At 32.6% G+C, this 21,714-nt stretch overlaps 1 protein-coding gene across 3 annotated transcripts in view; it reads right to left on the reverse strand.

Moving 5' to 3' along the window:
• The window catches only part of SNX13 (sorting nexin 13), a 141,151-nt gene that overhangs the window by 49,967 nt on the left and 69,470 nt on the right, over positions 1–21,714 (reverse strand). For all 3 annotated transcript variants that reach the window (XM_022587589.3, XM_022587582.3, XM_089917693.1), the window contains exons 9-16: positions 21,184–21,267; positions 17,710–17,848; positions 17,215–17,303; positions 13,593–13,692; positions 12,522–12,715; positions 6,618–6,722; positions 5,872–6,004; positions 1,092–1,129 (exon numbers count right to left, since the gene is read on the reverse strand). In XM_022587589.3, the coding sequence (XP_022443297.2) occupies positions 1,092–1,129; positions 5,872–6,004; positions 6,618–6,722; positions 12,522–12,715; positions 13,593–13,692; positions 17,215–17,303; positions 17,710–17,848; positions 21,184–21,267 (882 nt within the window). The remainder of the gene's footprint in view (positions 1–1,091; positions 1,130–5,871; positions 6,005–6,617; positions 6,723–12,521; positions 12,716–13,592; positions 13,693–17,214; positions 17,304–17,709; positions 17,849–21,183; positions 21,268–21,714) is intronic.

Below are 21,714 nucleotides of genomic sequence, written 5' to 3' on the forward strand. Positions count from 1 at the left end.
ACTTTCTATATAATGGGCATTATATTGCTAACACTCTTCATTCTCTAGGACCTATTCCTTTTCATTATAACTCTGTGGAATATGAGAAGTAAATGGTAATGATACCAAATAATTTAGGAAAACATTTAAAATGTTACTAAATATATGACGTAACGCTATGGCTGATTTGCTTTAGTGTTTTGTTAAAGGTTATACTTTGCACAATAATAGAACATTTATACAATAAAGTAATTTTAGAAATAAATGTAGTAGTGAGGAACATAAGACAATGGACCTCTAAACTTTTTAGCTATCCCAAAAAGTTTGAAAGAAAATGTGTTGTAGGTAGAAGGAAAAACAAAGCAAACAATCTCCGCCCATCCCCCACAAATTCTGGACTGAAACTTTCATAGAACACTAATATTTCTTTCCAGCAGCATTTTATGAAATAAGGTATTCAATGGCAAGGATGGATATATAAAAGAACTGAAATGTTCATTGTTTCACACTTCACCTTGAATATATGAAATGTCAATGACAGTTTATATGCTAAAAACATGTCATTCTTAAACCTGTAATCATAGAATACAGTTGCTTAATTCTTATAAAACCCTCTAAGCTTAAAAAAAGGGTTTTTTTACAATAACTTGAATCTTTTATAGTGTAGACTTTAAAGAAATATCTTTTAAGTTTTCAGATATCCCAACTAATTTTATATTTCTTTTCTAAATACAAGAAGAAAAAACTAATTCCAGTGTAAACATTTATATGCCACAAATTTACTGCCCATCATAGCACTGATCAGAGTCATTTTCAAATATTAAATACTGGGGTTGAAAATAATAAAATCATTTTTTATCACCTGCAACTAAATCATTCAGGCGTGGCTTAAGCACATTTTTTAAAATGAAAAAAAATTTCATGTCATTTTTAAGTTCTAATTAACAGATCCCTTATTTGTGAATTTAATATTTCTTTAAAAGCATAACAACTTCTTGCAAAGGATGACTTGGGGACTTCTAATACATCACTTATTTACATATGTTAAGGCTCAGTCTTTCATACTGTTTTCAGGCCAACTTATTAATTAAAGTACTCATAACAGTACTTACCAAATTTATGCTTCCTGTAGGAGACCCATTAAAAGATTCTGTGAGAAGGGAAATTCAACTTAGTATACAGTAAAAAACTTTTGAAACAGTGCTGTATCTATCTAAGGTTCAAACACCAAGAACAAAAGTCACACAAGCCAAGATATAACAGAACAGTAAATTGTGGTACACTATTCCCAAACACCTATTCCCATTGTTTTCCAAGCCAGATATTTCAGTGAAAATAGTTATGTACCTAAGTTGCTCCCCCCCGCAAAAAAAAGGTATTTATGTACAGGAAAGCAATTATTATATATTTTATTCTCACAGTATCATATTAAGTTGTCTAATACAATGTAGATATGAGGTAAACACTGCAGAGTGAAGTCCACTAGGAAATGTCAGAGGTATTTTGCTATTTCTGTCCCACTGGATTAATATTACAAATAAAATTATTCTTTAATATGAAGGATAAATAGATTGACTTTTAATATATCTATAAAGTCTACTTATTCTTGGTTGATCTGGATCAAAAATATTCAAAATCTAGATTCTTAAATGAATATACAATTAATAGAACAAAAGATACATAAAATCCCATGTGTAATGTCATTTAATTAAAAAGCAACTAAAATTATTTTTAAAAATTAACGTTAGAGAGTAAGTGAATTATTAAAATTAACATCTTTCCCTCAGAATTTTAGTCTATATCTGAGCAAATTAGGTTACCAATTAAGATATCCCTCTGTTAAAAACACAAATGAACATATGGTAAAGCAATATTCATAAACAGTTTAAAGTTAATGTATGGCTTGTAGCCCTTAAGAGATTATTTATAATTTGGATCTCTAGATGGGTCTTCAAAGGAAATTTCTATTACTCTTGAAATAGGCAGTTGGTGTTGCTTTCCAACTTCAACAACTCTAAATGCCCAAGAACATTTCTCGGTTCCTCAAGACTTTGGTCACAAAAATAGGAAATCCCACCTAGGATTACCCCTTGGTTAACAGCAAGGTGAAAATTAAAATGAGTAAACAAACAGTTCTCTAACCTCCTTATTCAATTATATGCCTCCTACCTCCTTCTGTGGTCTGCCCACCTCTTAAGTCTTCCCACCAAAGACATGTCAAATTAAAAGAGAAACTAGGAGCAAAACAAGGCATAGTTTACTTTCTTGATCAATAATAAGATCCAGAAATAGAGTCTAAAGCCAATCTAGGTCCACATTTAATCAAAACTTTAATAACTGGTTATTAATATTAGAAAACAAAAGAAACTATTGTTTGACATGATGAGAAAAACGTGACTGAAATTAAAATTTAAAACAGCACAATTTAAATATTTTTAAAAGGCTGTGAAAGTATGTAGGAAAAAATATCTACTCTTAAAATAATTTAAAGCTGAACTAACTAAAGAAGGCAATTACGAACAAAGAAAAAGAAAAGGAAGAAAGGGGAGGAGAGGAGGACAGAGAGCATGGGTTAGCACGCCATCCAGCAACCCACCTACCTACCTACAGAAGTCTAGTTAAATAGGAATGAAATTTCTTCCACAGCAAAGAAAAACCACCAGCAAATACTATTACACGTGGTAAGATTTGGCCCACTAATTCTGTGCTCAGTTTAGGCTGCATTTTCTTAAAATCAGCTACACATTAAACACTAGATTAGGTAATTATTTCAAAATGTCTAAAAAGTAGCCAAAACTTCAGGACTTTAAAAAATACACAAAGTGCCAGGAAGCTTAACTTGAAAAGTCAGACAATGAATTTATAACCAGAAGATTTAAGAAAGGCCTATTTTTAATTAAACAATCTTATAAAGACAAGAAAATTATAAGCATCACTATTTGAAAAAGTTGTCACAAGTGCCTAAAACCTAAACACTGACAAAGATAATATACCTAACTGCCATTTTTAATAATAATGTTTCATATTATACCCATCATTCCACGTACTTTTTTCAAATCATTTCAAAAAAGGGTTAGGCAATTTCTCAGTTATAAAATATATAAAAGCTCATCAATTAGGACACAGAATGTTAAAAAGCAATGTCCTAGAAAGACGAAAGAGATATATATATACACTAATTCCAAACTACAATCAATGATTCCGATGTGAGGGACTACTCAATGACTGATATATAATAGAAGTACATTTACTTCAGATCAAAACTAGTTGCAGAAAAAAAACTTTTAAGCTACTCTGTATTTTAAATAAGTATGAGGTTTTGAGAAGTTTGAGACAACATAAATAATTTGCTTCCATTAGTTGCATACAAGACAAATATAAATGGAAGCTAAAAGTCAATTTAGAAGATTTTGAAGTTCTTATACTATAGGATCAAAACTTACTCCCAGAGAATATATTGTTACTGTCATCATTATATAATATTTAGACACTCATATATTAGCTGATTATGATTCAATTTATCCTCTTTCATTCTGGGTCAGAAAGCAAATCTGCTTCACAATACTAAGGAAAGTTCTAAAGTAGACAAAATCAAAATAAACAATAAAAACATTTTAAATAGTCCTTTCTGGAAGTAGAGTTCCTACTGCAAATTTCATAGCAGCTATGCAAAAGATTTTTCAAGAGACAGTAAATAGATATACTATATAACATACTTGAGGTACACTGAATTTTACTATTCATCTCCCACAGAAGTGCTCTTAAAAAAAAAAACACTTCCTCAATTATGCAATCAAATCCAGTTAATAAAATATTATCCCAATTTTACAAATAACCAAGATATTAGATCAACAATCAATATAAAAGTTATTACAACATGGAAACTTCTGTAACTAGATTTCTTAGATTATTTAAAAAGTAAAATCTTGCTGGAGAGGGTGTGGAGAAATGGGAACCCTCTTGCACTGTTCGTGGGAATGTAAATTGATACAGCCACTATGGAGAACAGTATGGAGGTTCCTTAAAAAACTAAAAATAGAACTACCATACGACCCAGTAATCCCAGTACTGGGCATATACCCTGAGAAAACCATAATTCAAAAAGAGTCATGTACCACAATGTTCATTGCAGCTCTATTTACAATAGCCAGGACATGGAGGCAACCTAATTGTCCATCGACAGATGAATGGATAAAGAAGATATGGCACATATATACAATGGAATATTACTCAGCCATAAAAAGAAACGAAATTGAGCTATTTGTAGTGAGGTGGATGGACTAGAGTCTGTCACACAGAGTGAAGTAAGTCAGAAAGAAAAAAACAAATACCGTATGCTAACACATATATATGGAATCTAAAAAAAAAAAAATTGTTCTGAAGAACCTAGGAGTAGGACAGGAATAAAGACGCAGACGTAGAGAATGGACTTGAGGACACAGGGTAGGGGAAAGGGAAGCTGGGACGAAGTGAGAGAGTGGCATGGACATATATACACTACCAAATGTAAAACAGATAGCCAGTGGGAAGCAGCCACATAGCGCAGGAAAATCAGCTCGGTGCTTTGTGTCCACCTAGAGGGTTGGGATAGGGAGGGTGGGAGGGAGATGCAAGAGGGAGGGCATATGGGGATATATGTATATGTATAGCTGATTCACTTTGTTATAAAGCAGAAATTAACACACCATTGTAAAGCAATTATACTCTAACAAAGATGTTAAAAAAATATATAGAAAAAAAAATTTAAAAAAAAACAGTAAAATCTCACTAATATAGACTAGGGAGTGGGGAGGATAGGTAGAGAAGAGGGGAGGCTGGAAAGCTTCCATAATAGAGGTATTTTTCAAAGCAGTGCTCACTATCTAACACATCTATTATATCTCCAACTTCAAGTGGTCCTGTCCATAAAATCTATTCATAAGTAAATAAGCATAATTAAAGCACTCTCTTAAAATAATTCCTTAGTCCAATCTTTCCCATTTACTTTGTATTTACATTGCTTATTTGCTGGAAAGTTTATCAAATACTAGATATTTAATTAGAGTTTAATAAGTACTTCTGAATTGAATCACAAGTAAAATGGTCATCAGGTCTAAAATCTGCAAACTGTACTCTAAGTGCTGCCTCTCCCACTATTCTTAAATAACAAATTATTTACTACTAATAAAAAGTGATATTTGCATTTTAGTTTATATTTCATTTTTATATACAGAATTCCATTAAAATATGACAACTCTGAGGTAAGATATTATTATGAGAAGAATATTATTCCAGATTTACAGCTGAGAAAGAGGCTTAAAGAAATTGTTTGGCCAACATCACACAGGCAATAAGAAAAGGATTAAAATCTAAGTATTATGACAAAGTCTGCTTTCTTTACTGTAACATGTAGATAGACAAAAACTGAACGATTGGAATAAATGACTCTTATAGCTTCTCCCAGCTTATACTGGGCAGGATTTGGAAAAGGGTACAATTAAAGAGGGAAAAAACTGTATTTTTATGTTTTATAGTTTATGGTACATTCTCAGATTCATCACTTGTTATTTCATTTAATCTTCTCAATAATCCTATTGCTAGTCATGACTATTATTACTTATAAAAAAAAGGGAAACTACCATAAAAACACTGGGGTGACACAACTCAATAAAACATGCTTCTTTAAGAATTCTATTTTCAACAGTTACATTCAAATTTATTATTAAATTTTAACATTTTAATTTAGTATAGTAAGTAAACTTTGCCATTTAATTACAGATTTTTAAATATACTACAATTTATATTTGGTTTTCAAGAACATTTTTTATCTTATTTGAAAGGACTTTTTTTGGTAAGCAGAATATATACAGGAATATACATATACACATAAATGTACAATGTGTGCCACCTTACCTCCATCACCATCATCTGATCCTCTGAAACTAGGATCTTTTAACATATCCAGCTCAGCTAACATGCGCACATAAAGTGCATTCTGCCTGAAGGAAGGATAAAATCTTTCATCTCGTAGCATCAATTCATATACCTTATTGAAAAATCAAGATATTCAATCATTAATGCAGATAATGCAGTGATTTCCACTAATAAGATTTCAACAAAAGCTAGCTAGAGGTCTTACTGTAATAAATTACAGGTTCCATATTAACAAGATGTCAGTAATAAGACTATGTCACAAGCAATAATTTTTTTCTGGTCCTTCCAGCACCCAAATTGTACTGAAACAGGTCCTACTGCAACACAAGTCACACGACAGCAGGTTACATAAAATGTTCCAGAAAGTAGTACTCTCTAAGAAACAAGTACACATAAAGGCTCAAAACACATATTCAAATAAATGAATCATGTTATTTATACATCATCAATTCATAAAATTTTAGAATCTGTATCTGGCCCTTCAGTCAGATTCAAATTAAACAACCCAGCTAAGGATTTTCCTCATTTGTCAATTAAATAAACAAAGAAAAACTGGCCTACCTTTTTTGTAACTGTGAAGTACTGATATTATTACCATAACTCATCTTTTTAGTTACCACTGTACTTTCTTAATGCTTCAATAACCTTTTATAAACAAATTACATGCATATAGAAATATACATTGTTTTCGAGAAAGATATAATGATAAATGTTGTACATAATACCTTCCTTTGAATGTCATCAAAGATTTCAGGTGTTGGATCTTCATGATTCAAAGTATCTGCTAATTTTGCTACCAAATAATCATCAACAGTAACTCTTGGAGATGCCTGACAGAGAAAAATAACAGTAGTATTTATTGATCTTTGGAATTTCTAAATACAAGTTAAGCCTTAATAGTAGGAGAATAATGGAATCATATAATTGAAAGTAAATGCCAGAAAATCCTTGGTTTGTAAATGACACCCTGATGATTAAAGGCTGAAATAAGAGCTAGAACCTTCTTGTCATCAGGTACTACACAGTCGACCGTTCGACAAACATGGATTTAAATCTTGACTTTTGCCGAGCAACTTACCTCTCACTAGGCTTCACTTAATCTGCAAAATGGTGGTAAATACCACATATGGTTATGAGAATGAAAAGAGATTTACGTAAGGCATATGTGTCTAGCACATAGGAAACTCTGTCATTAGGAGTTAGTGTTGAGCACTCAGTAGTCCTAGATGTGTATTTAATAGAATACCAAAAGAATAATCCATTTGTTATTTATCATTTAACGTTAGAAACAATCCTTTTGAATGGCATTTAAAAGAGGCTATGCTTATCTTAATTTGGTTTTATAATACTGCAGCAAAGTTCCCACATGATACAGGATGGAAAAAATCTGAAGTTAATTTGTTCCAACAATTTCCATCTCAAGGTTCATAATGTGACAGATACTACACAGAAATATAAAATATCATGTTCAATGTGAAAAATTACTGAAAGAAAATAACGCTGAGAAGCTAGAAATATGGTCATCTTTGGCATGTCAACTTTTGTATTTTTAGTTCTGAAGGCTCTAGAGAATAAATGAGCAACAAGGTTGGTAACTTTTAGAGAAAGTACCAAAAGAATGCATTGTTCAAGTGATTTCTCTATGCTAATAGACTATCTAAGGAACAGAAAAGAAGATATATCAAGAAAAGAAGAAAAAGTAAAAGTAAGTAAGTAACCTGGGTATATATACAGACAAAACTATAATTTTAAAAGATACATGCACCCCATGTTCAAAGCAGCACTATGCACAATAGCTAAGACATGGAAACAACCTCAATGTCCAACGACAGATGAATTGATAAAGATGTGATAAATATATACAATGGAATACAACTTGGCCACAAAAAAGAATGAAATATGCCATTTGCAGCAATGTGGATAAATCTAGAGACTATCGTACTAAGTGAAGTTAAGTCAGAAAGAGAAAGACAAACACCGTATGATATCACTTATATGCAGAAGCTAAAATATGACACAAATGAACTTATCAACAAAACAGAAACAGACTCACAGACATAGTGAACAGACTTGTTATTGCCAAAGGGGAGGGGGGGTGGGGGAGGGATAGATTGGAAGTTTGGCATTAGCAGATGCAAGCTATTATATATAGAATGATAAACAACAAAGTCCTACTGTATACCACAAGGAACCATATTCAATATCCTGTGCTAAACCATAATGGAAAAGAATATGAAAAAGAATGTGTATATGTATAACTGAATCACTTTGCTGTATAGCAGAAATTAACACAACACTGTATATCAACTACACTCGAACAAAATTTTTTTTTTTAGTTTTCTTTCAAGTAAGTAAACAGGAGGCAAACGGCTACACAACTTCTAATGCTCCCTTGTTAATTCAACACTCCTGGTAGTAAACCCAAGTAGGTTTGTGTGGTGGTTGTTTTTTGGCTTGTGTGGGGTTTTTTTGGAGAAGGAAGAGAAGGATACTTACCTACTATTTGTTTGTGTACGAGTGTGGTGTTTTGTTTTTTTGTGTGTGTGGTACGTGGGCCCCTCACTGCTGTGGCCTCTCCCGTCGCGGAGCACAGGCTCCGGATGCGCAGGCTCAGCGGCTATGGCTCATGGGCCCAGCCGCTCCGTGGCATGTGGGATCTTCCCGGACCGGGGCACGAACCCGTGTCCGCTGCATCAGCAGGCGGACTCTCAACCACTGCGCCACCAGGGAAGCCCATGAGTGTGGTGTTTTTTTGTTTCCCCCGAACTAAGAACAGGAGAACTAAACAACTTCAACTATGTGACAAAGATCAGAGAGGAACAAGATTTAAGTTAGTTTTGTCCTTTCATTTGCCCTCTAAGCTCAGTAAAACTCAGTTTCTAGGAAATAAGAGAAAAATTTGAAAATAATAACATTATCTATTTATCTAGTTTAATTTTTTCTATAATCTCTGGAATACAGAGTTGGATTAAGCCTCATCCTTGGAAGAGGGTGACCAAAACTTTCAGAGAGCCCACCTTCCAAAAAAAGTAATATGGAAGAAATACTTATACATATGTTACTTCTTTAACATAAAAATACAAAAATGGGTGTTTTTCCAAAATTATCTATTAATCTGTATTCTTTACTTTTCTGTTACACAAATGTAGTTATTTAAAGAAAACAAAAGGACTAGTTAACAGTGGCAATTAGTAATTAATTGGACTAATCAAAAAAATAATGTCTGAGAATATTAAACAATATACTTAATGTTTCTGTACTCTGATACAGCAACTTAACATATTTTAAACTTTTTACTTTTAAATTTAAATATTGTAGGCGCTATATTGTATCTTCTTAAAATATAAAAATGTAAGACTTTTTAAAAGATTATACCTATAATAGGACTAATTAAATAGATATATCTATATTTAATAAAAAGTAAACAATTACTTTTCTTTTTATTCCATGATCTTGTAGGGTATTTTTGTGTTGCCCTTTTAAATGATACTTCTCTGATCTGCCTGCAGCCTTCAGGATATTATTTTACGCAGTGGTATAACTAAGTACAATCAACTATAAAATAAAATTCACTATGACTTTCAGCTCTGCTCTTAAGGCTATATATCACACTTATTTCTCTAACCAGTGCAATGTCATGACATCAAGTTAAATATCCCTTCAATAAAACCATTTAGGCAAAGAATAATGGGATTTTACTCACTAAAAACAGCAGGTTTTTAGACATGTAGGGATTTGTATCTCCAGATTTGTTTCATAGACCAGCTGTTTGTCTATCAGGTCCTTTGCATCTATGAATTCATCATACAGGCTACCCATGTCTAAAATGCCCATTTTTAAGTACTTCGAAGCATAATGAATGTCATAAGTTAAACCTCTCCTTTTCAAGGAAAATGGTTTTAAAACACACATCATTTAAATGTGGTAAAGGTGCATTCCAAATAAATTATAGTTTTAGTAAAGAAAGTAAGAAAATCCTCTTTAAACTAGCTGTTCCCTTTTGGTGATATTTGAGTTCTCAATAGCCTTAGTTCCAAAAAGTGAGTCATTTTTTTCATTATATGAGTTTTTGTTACAGCCTACACATAAAAAACTCAGTTCAGTCCATCCATTTCAAGGTTTATTTTAGTCCCTCCAAAAATCATTCAATAGTTTTAGAGAAAGCATATAAATTTCTGTTTACGTTCATTTATTTACCATACTCATTCTTGATACGTTTTCAAATGAGAGGACATTATTCTTGTCCCATTCTTTGAAAATATGATTTACCGCAGGCCATTGTTGGCATCTTTACTGTGACTGGCAACAATGATAGCCATCTGGAAGGCAAATGTCTAAAGTTTTCTCCTGACATTTTGGTAATGTCAAAATCTCAGAAAGCTGAAGCAATAATATTGTTCAGAACATACAGGTATAAAAAAACTGTATGGGAAAGCAAGTGAATAATTACAGAAAATGGGCTTCATCAGGAAGCAAGGACAGGTAAAGAATATATAGAGATCTTTAAAACTATAATGAATGTTCTATTTCTAAAGCTGGATGGGGTATAAAGGTGTTTGCTCTACTATTATTCTTAAAACTGTGTACTCTTTTAAGTAGGGTATATTTCATAAGGCAAAAATGTAAGCAAATGCACAAATAAGCAGTTTCCAAGTAACATTCATACTTAAAATTCAAATACAATTTTTGTGTTAAGTATAAATTAAAAGGTTATTATAGCATAGCCATTAAAAGTACTGGAGTGTGAGTAACCTTGAATCTTGAGGATTTTTGTGTCCATATTCATGAGGGATATTAGTCTGTAGTTTTCTAAATGATGTCTTTGTCTGACTTTGATATGAGAATGACACAACTCATAAAATGAGTTGGGAAATGTTTATTTTTTCTCTATTTTCTGGAAGAGTTTGTGAAGTATTAATATTATTTCTTCTTGAAATGTATGACAGAATTCATACCTAGTGAAACCAGCTAGGCCTGGGCTTTCCTTTGAAAGATGATTTTTAATTATTAATTAAATTTATTTACTATATTTTCTGTTTCTTCTTAAGTCAGTTTGGCAATTAGTGTCTCCCCAGGAATTTGTCCATTTCATCTAAGTTGTCAAATTTGTTGTCATAAAGTTGTTTGTAATATTTCCTTATAGGCCCTTTAATTTCTATAGAGTTGGCAGTGATGCCTCCTCTTTCATTCATGATTTTCGTGATCTGTATCTTTTTTCTGGGCCAATCTAGCTAAAGGTCTGTCAATTTTGTTGCTCTTTTCCCAACTTTTGGTCGTACTGATTTTTCACTATTGTTTTTTCTGTTTTCTATTTCACTGATTTCCATTTTGATCTTTACTATTTTATTTCCTTCCTTCTGTTTGCTTGGGTTTGTCTTGCTTTTCTTTTTCTAGATTTTTAAGATGAAAACGTACATGGTTGATTTGAGATCTTTCTTCTTTCTAATTAGGCACTTAAGGCTACACATTTCCCTGTAAGCACTTCTTTAATTGCATCCCATAAATTTTGATGTACCGTGTTTTCTTTTTTTTCTCTTTTTGGCTGCATTGGGTCTTCGTTGCTGCATGCGGGCTTTCTCTAGTTGTGGCGAGTGGGGGCTACTCTTCTTTGTGGTACGCGGGCTTTTCATTGCGGTGGCTTCTGTTGTCGCGGAGCAGGGGCTCTAGGCGCGCGGGCTTCAGTAGTTGTGGCTCACGGGCTCTAGAGCTCAGGCTCAGTAGTTGTTGCGCACGGGCTTAGTTGCTTTGAGGCGTGTGGGATCGTCCTGGACCAGGGCTCGAACCCGTGTCCCCTGCATTGGCAGGAGGATTCTTAACCACTGCGCCACCAGGGAAGCCCCGGAAGTCACTTTAAAGTAAATGTACTTTAAGAATAAAGGAGTCTGGAAGCCTGGGTCACCCTATTATTCACTGCTTCTCGCTCTCCACTCCTCACCCTGCCTCACTGACTTTCGTTGGACTGTGGCATGAGAGAGAAATAAACCTTTGTTGAGTTAAGCCACTGAGAATGTGGAGAGTTCTAATGGGTTTATAGGGCTATTCAATTCTTGTATATCCTTGGTCATTTTCTGTATAATTGTTTTATCAGTTTTTGAGAGTGAGTATTGAAGTCTCCAACTATTATTGCTGAATTGTCTACTTCTCCCTCAATTCTGTCAGTTTGTGCTTCATTTATGTGGGGGCTTTGTTGTTTTATCATCCTCATCAACTGACCCTTTTAGAATTATAAAATGTTCCTCGTTTCTCTAGTAACAATTTTTTGTCTTAAAATCTATTACTAATATTGGTGTAGCCACTCCAGCTCTATTTTAGTTACTGTTTGCATGGTTTACCTTTTTCCATCCTTTTACTTTCTACCTATTATCTACAGTGTGTGTGACCTTGAATTTTAACTGTCACTTTGTATCTGCATGACCCTGGACAAGTTAATTCAATTTTCTAACTGAATCAGTTTCTTCACCTATAAAATGAGAATAATACACAATAATATATTACCAGGATTAAATAAGGCAATGTAAGGCAGTTGTGCATAGCAGCATGAATAATGGATATTTACAAGTACTACAAAAATCATTATCAATGATACTGCCAGAGAAGATAAGAAAAAAGTAATCAAAATATATTCTCACCTTTTCTGATAAATACTGTTCATAAATTCCAACAGCAGCTGCTCTTAAAAGACCTTTGGTTTGGTTGGTTTGATGTCTTCCATCTTTCTGACGACTTGATAAAACTTCTAGCTGTTGTTGGGCTGTAACCCGGTATCCTTCCACTGTCATCCAAAAGAAGAGATGTGCCTGACCTCCAGTTTGCTGCATGTAATCTACCAAAATCCGTAACAACATAGATATTAAAGTCACACATTTTGGGGTGCATACAGCTGTATGACAAGTTAAGAAGGATTAAAGTTTCAAATACTTAAAACTCCACATTTTGAACATGTTTAGAAAATGCTTGAGGTTAAAAAAAAAATAGTTATATCATAAACTGGTTAGGCTGAGAAGACCAGTTATGCAGAAAAAACAAATGGAAGCACATATTTTTTTTTTTAAATGTGATTTTTCACTAAAATATCTCTAGGGGATAAAACTGCCAGAGAAGCCTTCATCAGAAATAAACTACTTCACCAACATTCAGCTTCCATTCTCAACAAAGATTATTAATCACAATATTACTATTATCATAAATATTAAAAATAATGTTTGGGCTCTTCAATAAGCCATGCATTTGTTTTTGATCGTGAAATGAAGAATCAGGGAGTTTTGCTGGAAATGTCCCCCAGATAAAAGCAATTTTGATGTAATATTAATAAAATTAATAAATATTTATATATTAAAATGGCATAAAAACAAAGCCCTCTCCCATTCATGCACCAAAATGATATACACAGGTTATACACACCAAGTATTCCTGATAAAGTATTCTTTCTCAAATAACTTAAATTTAAATTCATAGTAGAATCTCCTGGGGTTTATTTAAAAGCAGATTAGCAAATGCACATTGGAGTTAAAATAAGCATTTATTTCCTCGACAACAAAATAAATCTCTGGTTTCCAAAGAAAAGGAAGTATTTCAGAGAATGAGGGGTGGAAGAGAGATATATATGCCACACCTAATACCAGGTATTTAAAATTTAACAATATTTACAATTATTAAAAATTTCAAGGGTTATATTATTTTTATAAAATGGATTTACCTACCCATAAAAAATTGTAGTGCAACATTGTCTACAAGAATGCTGTCCAGGGGGACTGTGCAAAGTTTCCCAAAGTTTGCTGCCAGTTTCACAGTATTTATTTCCTACAAATAAAAGTTAATGTAAATTAATACTTCATCTATTCACTCACTAGGTTAAAGATCTTTACACAGATGTAAAAATTTCAGTTAAAATGGAATAAAAATAAAGGTTTCTCTTCTTGTACATGTGGGTGCCCAATAAAAAGTATCAGCTCACTGAATTTCCTAGAGTTATTTTAAGAGCTGCTTAGTAAATATACATTAAAAGTATGATAAGCACTCATTTCTTCTAATAAAAAAATAAATCTAAATGTATTTTCATGGATTCTCTATCTCTATATATTCCAAACAAAAATGAACATTTTAGGAGCTAAAGGGGATATTTGGATCACCTTAATATGTTCAAGAATAAACAAATCCCAATATTTTCAAGTACAGATTGAAGTCTATCTACTGGGAAAACAGAAAATATTCCCGAGTTAATCTGCTCCTAACAGAGTAAAAATTCTATAATCTTTATAGAAAGTGTATTTCTTTTCAGTCTACCTAAACAGTAAATTACATATACTTCAAAGCAAGAGAGCAGGTAACTACCTACATAGGGTGAAAAAAAAATTTGTTAACAGGTTCAAATTTAGACAATCTACATGTCCAGCATTGTGCTAGGTGCATTATACACATTAATTCATTAATCTCCACAGCAATCCTATTGGATAAATATTACCAATCCCACTCAACAGATAAGAAAGTTGAGGATCGGAAACGTTGCCTGGGGTGACAAAGCTGGTTAGAATGAGTCAGTGTCCTCAAAACCTGCTGCCCCTTCCACAAAGAGCCATAGTGTTTCGAGGAATGATTTTCACCAGCTTCTCTGCGTTCCCAAATCCATACCTCACAATCCTCTATTTTTAAAAAAAGATAGGTTTTCTGAAAGTTAGATAGGCTGCCTTATTCAGGAGCAGTTACTAAATTAGGCATAGGAAAAGGAAGATGTTTTGAAAAAAGGAGAAAAAAGCTTTCTCTGTAATTAGTATCTCTCCTTCATATAAGTACTTAATAATAACAGATTACCAACTTAAAATGTCTGGGGTAAAGCAATCTAGTCCCAGCGCATGATTTCTCCTAAGTCTTCCTTCCTCAGATTTTATCACCTCTTTTTCCTGTCCAGCAGCACCTCTATAGATAGGGAATGGAAAAGAGTATTCACTATCACTTTATTTCTGATAAAAAGAATAAAGCACCTCCTAAGACTTTAAGATAAGTAGCATGGTTAAAAAACTACATCTCTGCGAAGAGTGTGAGTTTTCTTCCAAAGGAAAACACTATGACTTGAGCTATTAAAAAAGGTAAAGCTTGATATTCAAAATAGAATTGACAAGCTTCCAAACAAGGTTTCAAAATTTCAAAAGGATTCAACATCGGAAAGTGTTTAGACAAACAGACTTTAAATAATGATGCGTATGGATCATTAACTCTTAAGATCTAGGTAAGGTAACTAGATAAAGAAACAGTAAGAACAAGTGAAACCATATTATTCTTCTATTCTGAATTTACATGCATGTATAAACTCACTTTAAAATATAGTTAACTGAAACAAAGACAGACAGACATACACCCGCACACACATATAAATAACAAATGTGGGCCTCAAGTAATGTAAGTTATAATTAAACTAGCAAACTAAACTCAAGATTTTTAAAAATAAGTCTTCCATTTCTCAAGGAATTTAAGTACACTGCAAAATTACAAGACCAGAGAGTCACAAATAAATTTCCAATAGAAAACCAGCGTGAAAAAGGTGACTACACTAAAAACTAAAGGTAGTAAAAAATGTTTTTGTTACGTTTTAAAGCCCCAAATCTCTGCTTCTCCCTTACAATGAAACTCTTCCAATAATCACAGTTTCTAATTCACCTCTTCCCATTTTCTCCTGGACTGACTCCAGTCAGGGTTTCTCTCCACTATTCCACCAAAATGCTATCATCAGATCACCAATAATCCCCCTGCTGGCAAACCCAATAGTCAATTCTAAATCTTCATCTTACTCAACTTATTAGTCGCCTTTGATATACCTGATCTCTCACTTCTTTAAACATTTTCTACACTTGGCTTCTAGGATATCACACTCCCAGGTTTTCCTTCAATCTCACCAGTCACTCTGTTTCTTTGGCTAGATGTTTCACTTTGTCTTAAACGCTAAGTAACTGCAGGGCCTCAGGACTAAGTCCTTGATATCTTCTTACTTAAACTCATTCCTTTAGGTAACCTCATCCAGTCTCTTAACTTGAAATAAACATCTGATAATCCTGAGGATTCTCAAAGTTTGTTCCATCACTAAACATTCCCTTGAACTCGAGTTTACGAATTAGCATGTGTACTTGAATGTCAAACTGGGATCTCAAACTAAAACATTCAAAACTTGATTCTCTCTTCCAGACTTCCTCCTCCCTCAGCTGTATCCATTTTAGTAAACAACAACACTATTCATACAGTTGCTCAAGCCAAAATACTCTGGAATCATCCTTGAGTCCTTTTTTCCTCTCTCACCCTGTATTTAAACCATTAGCAAATCCTGTTAGCACTATATCTAGTCTCTAATTACTTCGCACATGAACCTCCACAGACATCTCTTATTGAACTAATGCAACAGTCTTGTAAGTGATCTGTTTCCATTCTTGTCCCCACCACTCCACCACAATCTATTCATCACAGAGTCCAAGTAATCATTTTAACTCATAAGTCACATCATGTCACTTGCCAGGGCAAATCTCCAATGGATTCCTATCACAATTAGAATTTTTTAAAATCTTACTATGGCAGTAAACCCCAAGGTTCCTCTCTAATTTCATTCCTCCTACTACAATCCTTCTCATGCATTCCATACCAGACACAATGACTTCCTCTAACTCACCAGGCACTTTCCTATTCCAGGGCCTTTGCATGCTCTCACCTTTGCCTGCAAGATTCCTTTAAAAAAAAAAAAAAAATTCACAGGACCCTCTCCTTATTCACATCTCTCTCTGCTCAAATGTCACCAAATCTCTCAGCATATATCTAAAACACTCCCAGACATTCTCTATCACCCTACTTTGCTTTACTGGTTTTTTTCACATTTACTTATTTTTTACATTTTTTACATAATACATCAATTTATATATTGGTTAATTTTCTGATTCTACAACTACTGGGTTGGCCAAAAACTTCGTCCGGGTTTTTCTGTAAGATGTTATGGAAATGTAAGCTCCATGAGAGAGATTTCTGTTAGGTCCATCTAAAAAAAGGTGCCCAGTGTACAAAATATAATAAATGTTGAATTTTGAATAAGTAATACATGAGTAGATAAATATATAAATCAAGAAATAAAATCTTTAATTACTTCAGTATGTTTCATGCAGCATTTTAATCTCTTTAGTTTGTTTTAACAAATACTTACACTACATTGTGTAAGATAAACTTTTTTCTAAATTCTTAGTTCTTTTGTAGAGTGCTACACTGGTTAATATTCTACCTTTTGTCATTTGCTAGACGTTTTAAGGAATATAAAGTATTTATAACTAAATATTAATTCAAAAGTACTTTACTTACCTTGCCTGACTGCAACCGTTGTATTCTTGAGTCACATACTTTCTTTACAAATAATAAGCTATTTATTTGATTTTTGATGGTGTTGATATCTAAAAACAAACAAATTGATTATGAGGTAGAAAGTGGCAGTGTTACTTGTGAAATACTTTAAACATACATTTACTATAATTTAACATAATAACCAATGAATAGAGCAATTATTTTATTTAATAAAAGAAATAACTGGAAATTTTACAGTGAAATTATTTAATTAAAATTAAACCATGCCAATTATCTTTACTTCAGAGATAACTGCAATAATAAGAGTCTCATATTCAGAAAATTATCGTGCTTTAGTCTCAGCACATATTAGCATAATAAAAGTCAGATTTACTTAAGGTGAAAACAACTAATAGCATCAAATGACATTTAGGTAAATTAAAGTTTTGTTTGAAGACACAGTAATCATTAAAGAAGTAAAACATTCTTATGCTTAAATAAATTATCAATACTTACCATCACCAGCTGTATCTAGAGATCGAAGATATTGTAATTCTTCTGCTGCTTTATCTCGGACTGCTTCTAGCTCTCCAATATTGTCACTCAATTTAATAATGTTCATAAAGGCCTCATAGTTGCAGTTAGAATCACGGATCTGAAAATAAAGTTTAAAATACAGATGGGAGGGAGACTCGCTTAGGTGAAAACAGAATCTTGAGTGCCTACCATGGGCCAGGCACAACTTTCCTCTATATCCCCACTGTTTATAACAAAACAAAATGAAAATCTCTGTACTCTTGGTACTTAAATTCCTGTGGGTCACAGACTATTAAGAAAGTAAGTAAGATATATAGCACACTACAAAGTAAAGAGCATGCTCAGAATGTCTGATAATAGCAAGGAAGCCATGATGGCTAGAGCTAAACTGAAGAAGTGTAGAAGAGTAATGGAGATCAGTGGTAATGGAGGGCAAATATGGTAGGGTTTAGTAAATATTTTGGCTTTCACTCTGAATGGAATAGTTACTGGAGAGTTTTAAACAGAAGAGTGGCATTCTCTGACATAAATTTAACAGAATCACATAAATAACATCACATAAATAACTGTTACTTCATCTTTTTTCTCCAGTCACTTGCTATTTAAGAATAGGAATGGAGTAGAAGGTTAAGTTGGATTTAACCAGTGTGGTTTCACCAAGCAAATAATAAAGTGAGAGAGACAGGAAGGTAGTTGAGGATGTTGTGAAGGAATGTATGACTGCCAACAAAATTTAAGCTAAGTGAAACAGTAAGGGGAGCTATGAAAAGGTAGTCAACTTGGGATACTGTCCATTCTAAACAGGAGTCAAAGCACTGGGGATTTGTGTAAGTCCGGAGCTACGGAAAAAAAAAAAAAGGCCAATAAAAACATGAAAAAATGCTCAAAATCATTAGTCATCAAGGATGTGCAAGTTAACCATAACAAAATGACAATGCCAAATGTCTATCAGAATGTGGAGAGACCAAACTCTCAAACAGTGCGAGTGGAAGTACAAAATTATAACACAACTTTGTAGGACTACTTGGCAGTTTCTCTCACTTGGTATAAATTTTACTTCAATAATACAACAAGAAGTAGGTTTTTAAAGACCTGATTTTTCTAAGAATACATTAAGAAACAAGTTAAGTAGCTGTTCACTTATCTGCTCTGTGGGGGGGTGGTAACAATATGAACCAATTAGGTACTCTATTCCACAGTCAGAGATAGGACTTAACATTAACTAGTTTGTCTTAAAAAGAAATAAAATATATATTTCGAGATGAATAATGCAAATCCGTCCACACTGTTTTTAGAAATGACTTAAAAATTTTAAACTATTGTTGGGTAACACGAACATTTTATATAGAGAAGATGTATGTTACTACTACACTGCTCTAAACTTTTCCTTTCAAATAGAAATAAACTATACAATTAGATATCATTAATATGAAATTTAACTGGGTGAAAGAGTAAGAACTGAGCCAATTTTAATCTTTATAATACCTACACATGTAAAGGGTTTTCCACACAAATAATGCCAAAAGTGTGCAAACCAGACAACAAAGTAGGCTAAAGATCCTTTATTGATATATTGTTCTCTTTTAAATATATTTTCTGATATTTTATAGCTAAGTACAATAGTGATCAATTCCTGTTCATTAAATAAAAAAAGACCCACCCATCATACACAATAATAGTACCAGCCCAACTGTGGGGAGAACAAGTAAAAATTTGATGGTCTGAATTCTTTTTTGAGTATGTGTTAAATCCCCCCAAAACATTTTTCCCATATAACTAATTATATACTTAATATAAGCTTAGCAAAAGAAAAATTGAAAACTGAAGAAAAATATAAATAGGAATAAAAATAATTCCTAACCTCATGAGTGAGAGATAACTATAACATTCTGGTAAGCATGCATCCTTTTCTGTACTATAGGTAAGATTATACAGTACTGTACCCTGATGATTTAAGGTAAGTATACAATATCCATTTTTGTGTTACAAAAAAAATTTTTTAATGTCATTTACTCTTGCTTTATTACTTAAATGTTTTTAAATTTGACCTGTGTTTCCTACTTCTTAAAAAATCATTTTGTTACATAACCAATACTCCTTGTGAGTAAAGTGAAAAATATAAACAAAAGAGAAAAATTAAAACTTTCAGGATCCTACCTCTCTATTAACATTTCAGTCAGTATACATCTCATCAGAATCACAGTCATTCATAAATATATTACTTATATATTTTTTTAAAAGATTAGATATCTATACATACATCATTTTTAATTATGCTTTTCACATAAAAATATGCATATCTTTTCATATTCATAAAGATACACTACCATAATAATGGCGGCATAGTATTTTATTCTATCAATATGCCTAAATTATCCCTCTATGTGGGACAATTAAATTGCTTTCAATTTTTTAGTATTACTAGCAACACTGTCATTAATGACCTTAAATCGGATTGTTGCAAACTTGCTTATTAGCACTTTAGAATAAATTTCAGGAGGAGAATTCCTAAGCAAAGGACATGTATTGTTTAAAATTTTAATTAAGCGGATATGCATATTTTTAAAGCTCTTAGTAGAGCCTAGCAGGACTCTGAAGAAGCTGACAAAGGAAAGGAAAAATCAAGTTCTGTGACCTCCATGAAAGGCTCTAGGAACACAAAGATAGTAAGATAATTTCTGCCTGCAGGTAACCCACCATCTGATGGGAGAGAGAAATACTGCAACAGGAACAACAATAAAAAATGGCAAGTCTGATAATGGATATGGTTAAACAAAGAACAATCAAGTAGTTCCTTCCTAGGAAAGCTAGACTGAGTTAACAGAAGACACTGTGGGGAAGAAATTTCAGATTCAAAAAAAATGAATCAAAGACCTAGAAGTACCTATCAAAGTATTCCCAGTAATAGCCCATTTATACTCTTCCTCAGCCATGAATTTATTGAAAGCATATATAACCAGAAAAAAAAAAAATCAGAGCTAGTAAACTTAATAACCACTAACCCTTTGATATATCTGACGAATAAGAAAACTGAGTTATCTTATACACATACTAAGCAACTTACAGAAACAAATTTAGAATAAAATGTAAAGTACATACTATTTAAGTAGTTCAGAACACAGCTGTATTTAAAATCAAATAGTTTTTAAAAATACTCATCATCTATATACACAAAGACAATAAAATATCCTTTTTTAAATTTAAATAAGTAGAAACAGCACCAAAATTGTAAGGAAGATTACCTTATCAACAAACTTTCTTACAGAGAATTTGGCTGGTACATTCAACACATAAGCAAATAGAAATACTGAAAATATAAAGATTATCTTTAGATGTATTTTTACTTAATTTCTTGAATAAATTATTGCTTAATCATCCTGACCTCCAAATCATATTTGTACATTTTAAAAAACTGTTTTAAAAACAAGAGTTGTAATTTTACAAAGTACATACCATCCATATGATATATTGATTAATATAATCAGGATCACTGAGTTGATTTATTAATGGAAGAAGAATTCCTCGTGCAAGGATTTCCTGGACAAAAATTTTAAAACACAAAAACCAACTTAATCTAATATACTTCTCAAATCAAAGGCACAAAGTAAATTTCCTAACACAATGCTGTTACTTAAGAAAGGTAAGGCACATGTAAAAGTAAAACTTGATAAATGACATGATTTTACAAAAAGGTGAGCTAGTACACCTCATTTAAATGAGATGAAGCCACCTATATCAACTTGGATACATGGCCACAATGATAAGTAGAGTTGAGTGAAAAAAAGCAAAAGGATACTTCTAATATGTTAGCATTTATACTTATTTTTAAAAGGCAAAACATGGCACTAAAAGTGTTTATGGATTCCTACATCTACATTAAAAGTATAAAAACAAAAAAGAAAAGGAAAAGATACCAATCTTAGAATAGTGATTGCCTTCAAGGGAGGGACAGAGCAACTACAGCAAAATATTAACAGTGGTTAA

The sequence above is a fragment of the Delphinapterus leucas genome, chromosome 9 (genome assembly GCF_059928025.1).
Source record: "Delphinapterus leucas isolate spDelLeu-1000000601 "Yukka" chromosome 9, BTC_Dleu_Yukka2, whole genome shotgun sequence".
Lineage (NCBI taxonomy): Eukaryota > Metazoa > Chordata > Mammalia > Artiodactyla > Monodontidae > Delphinapterus > Delphinapterus leucas.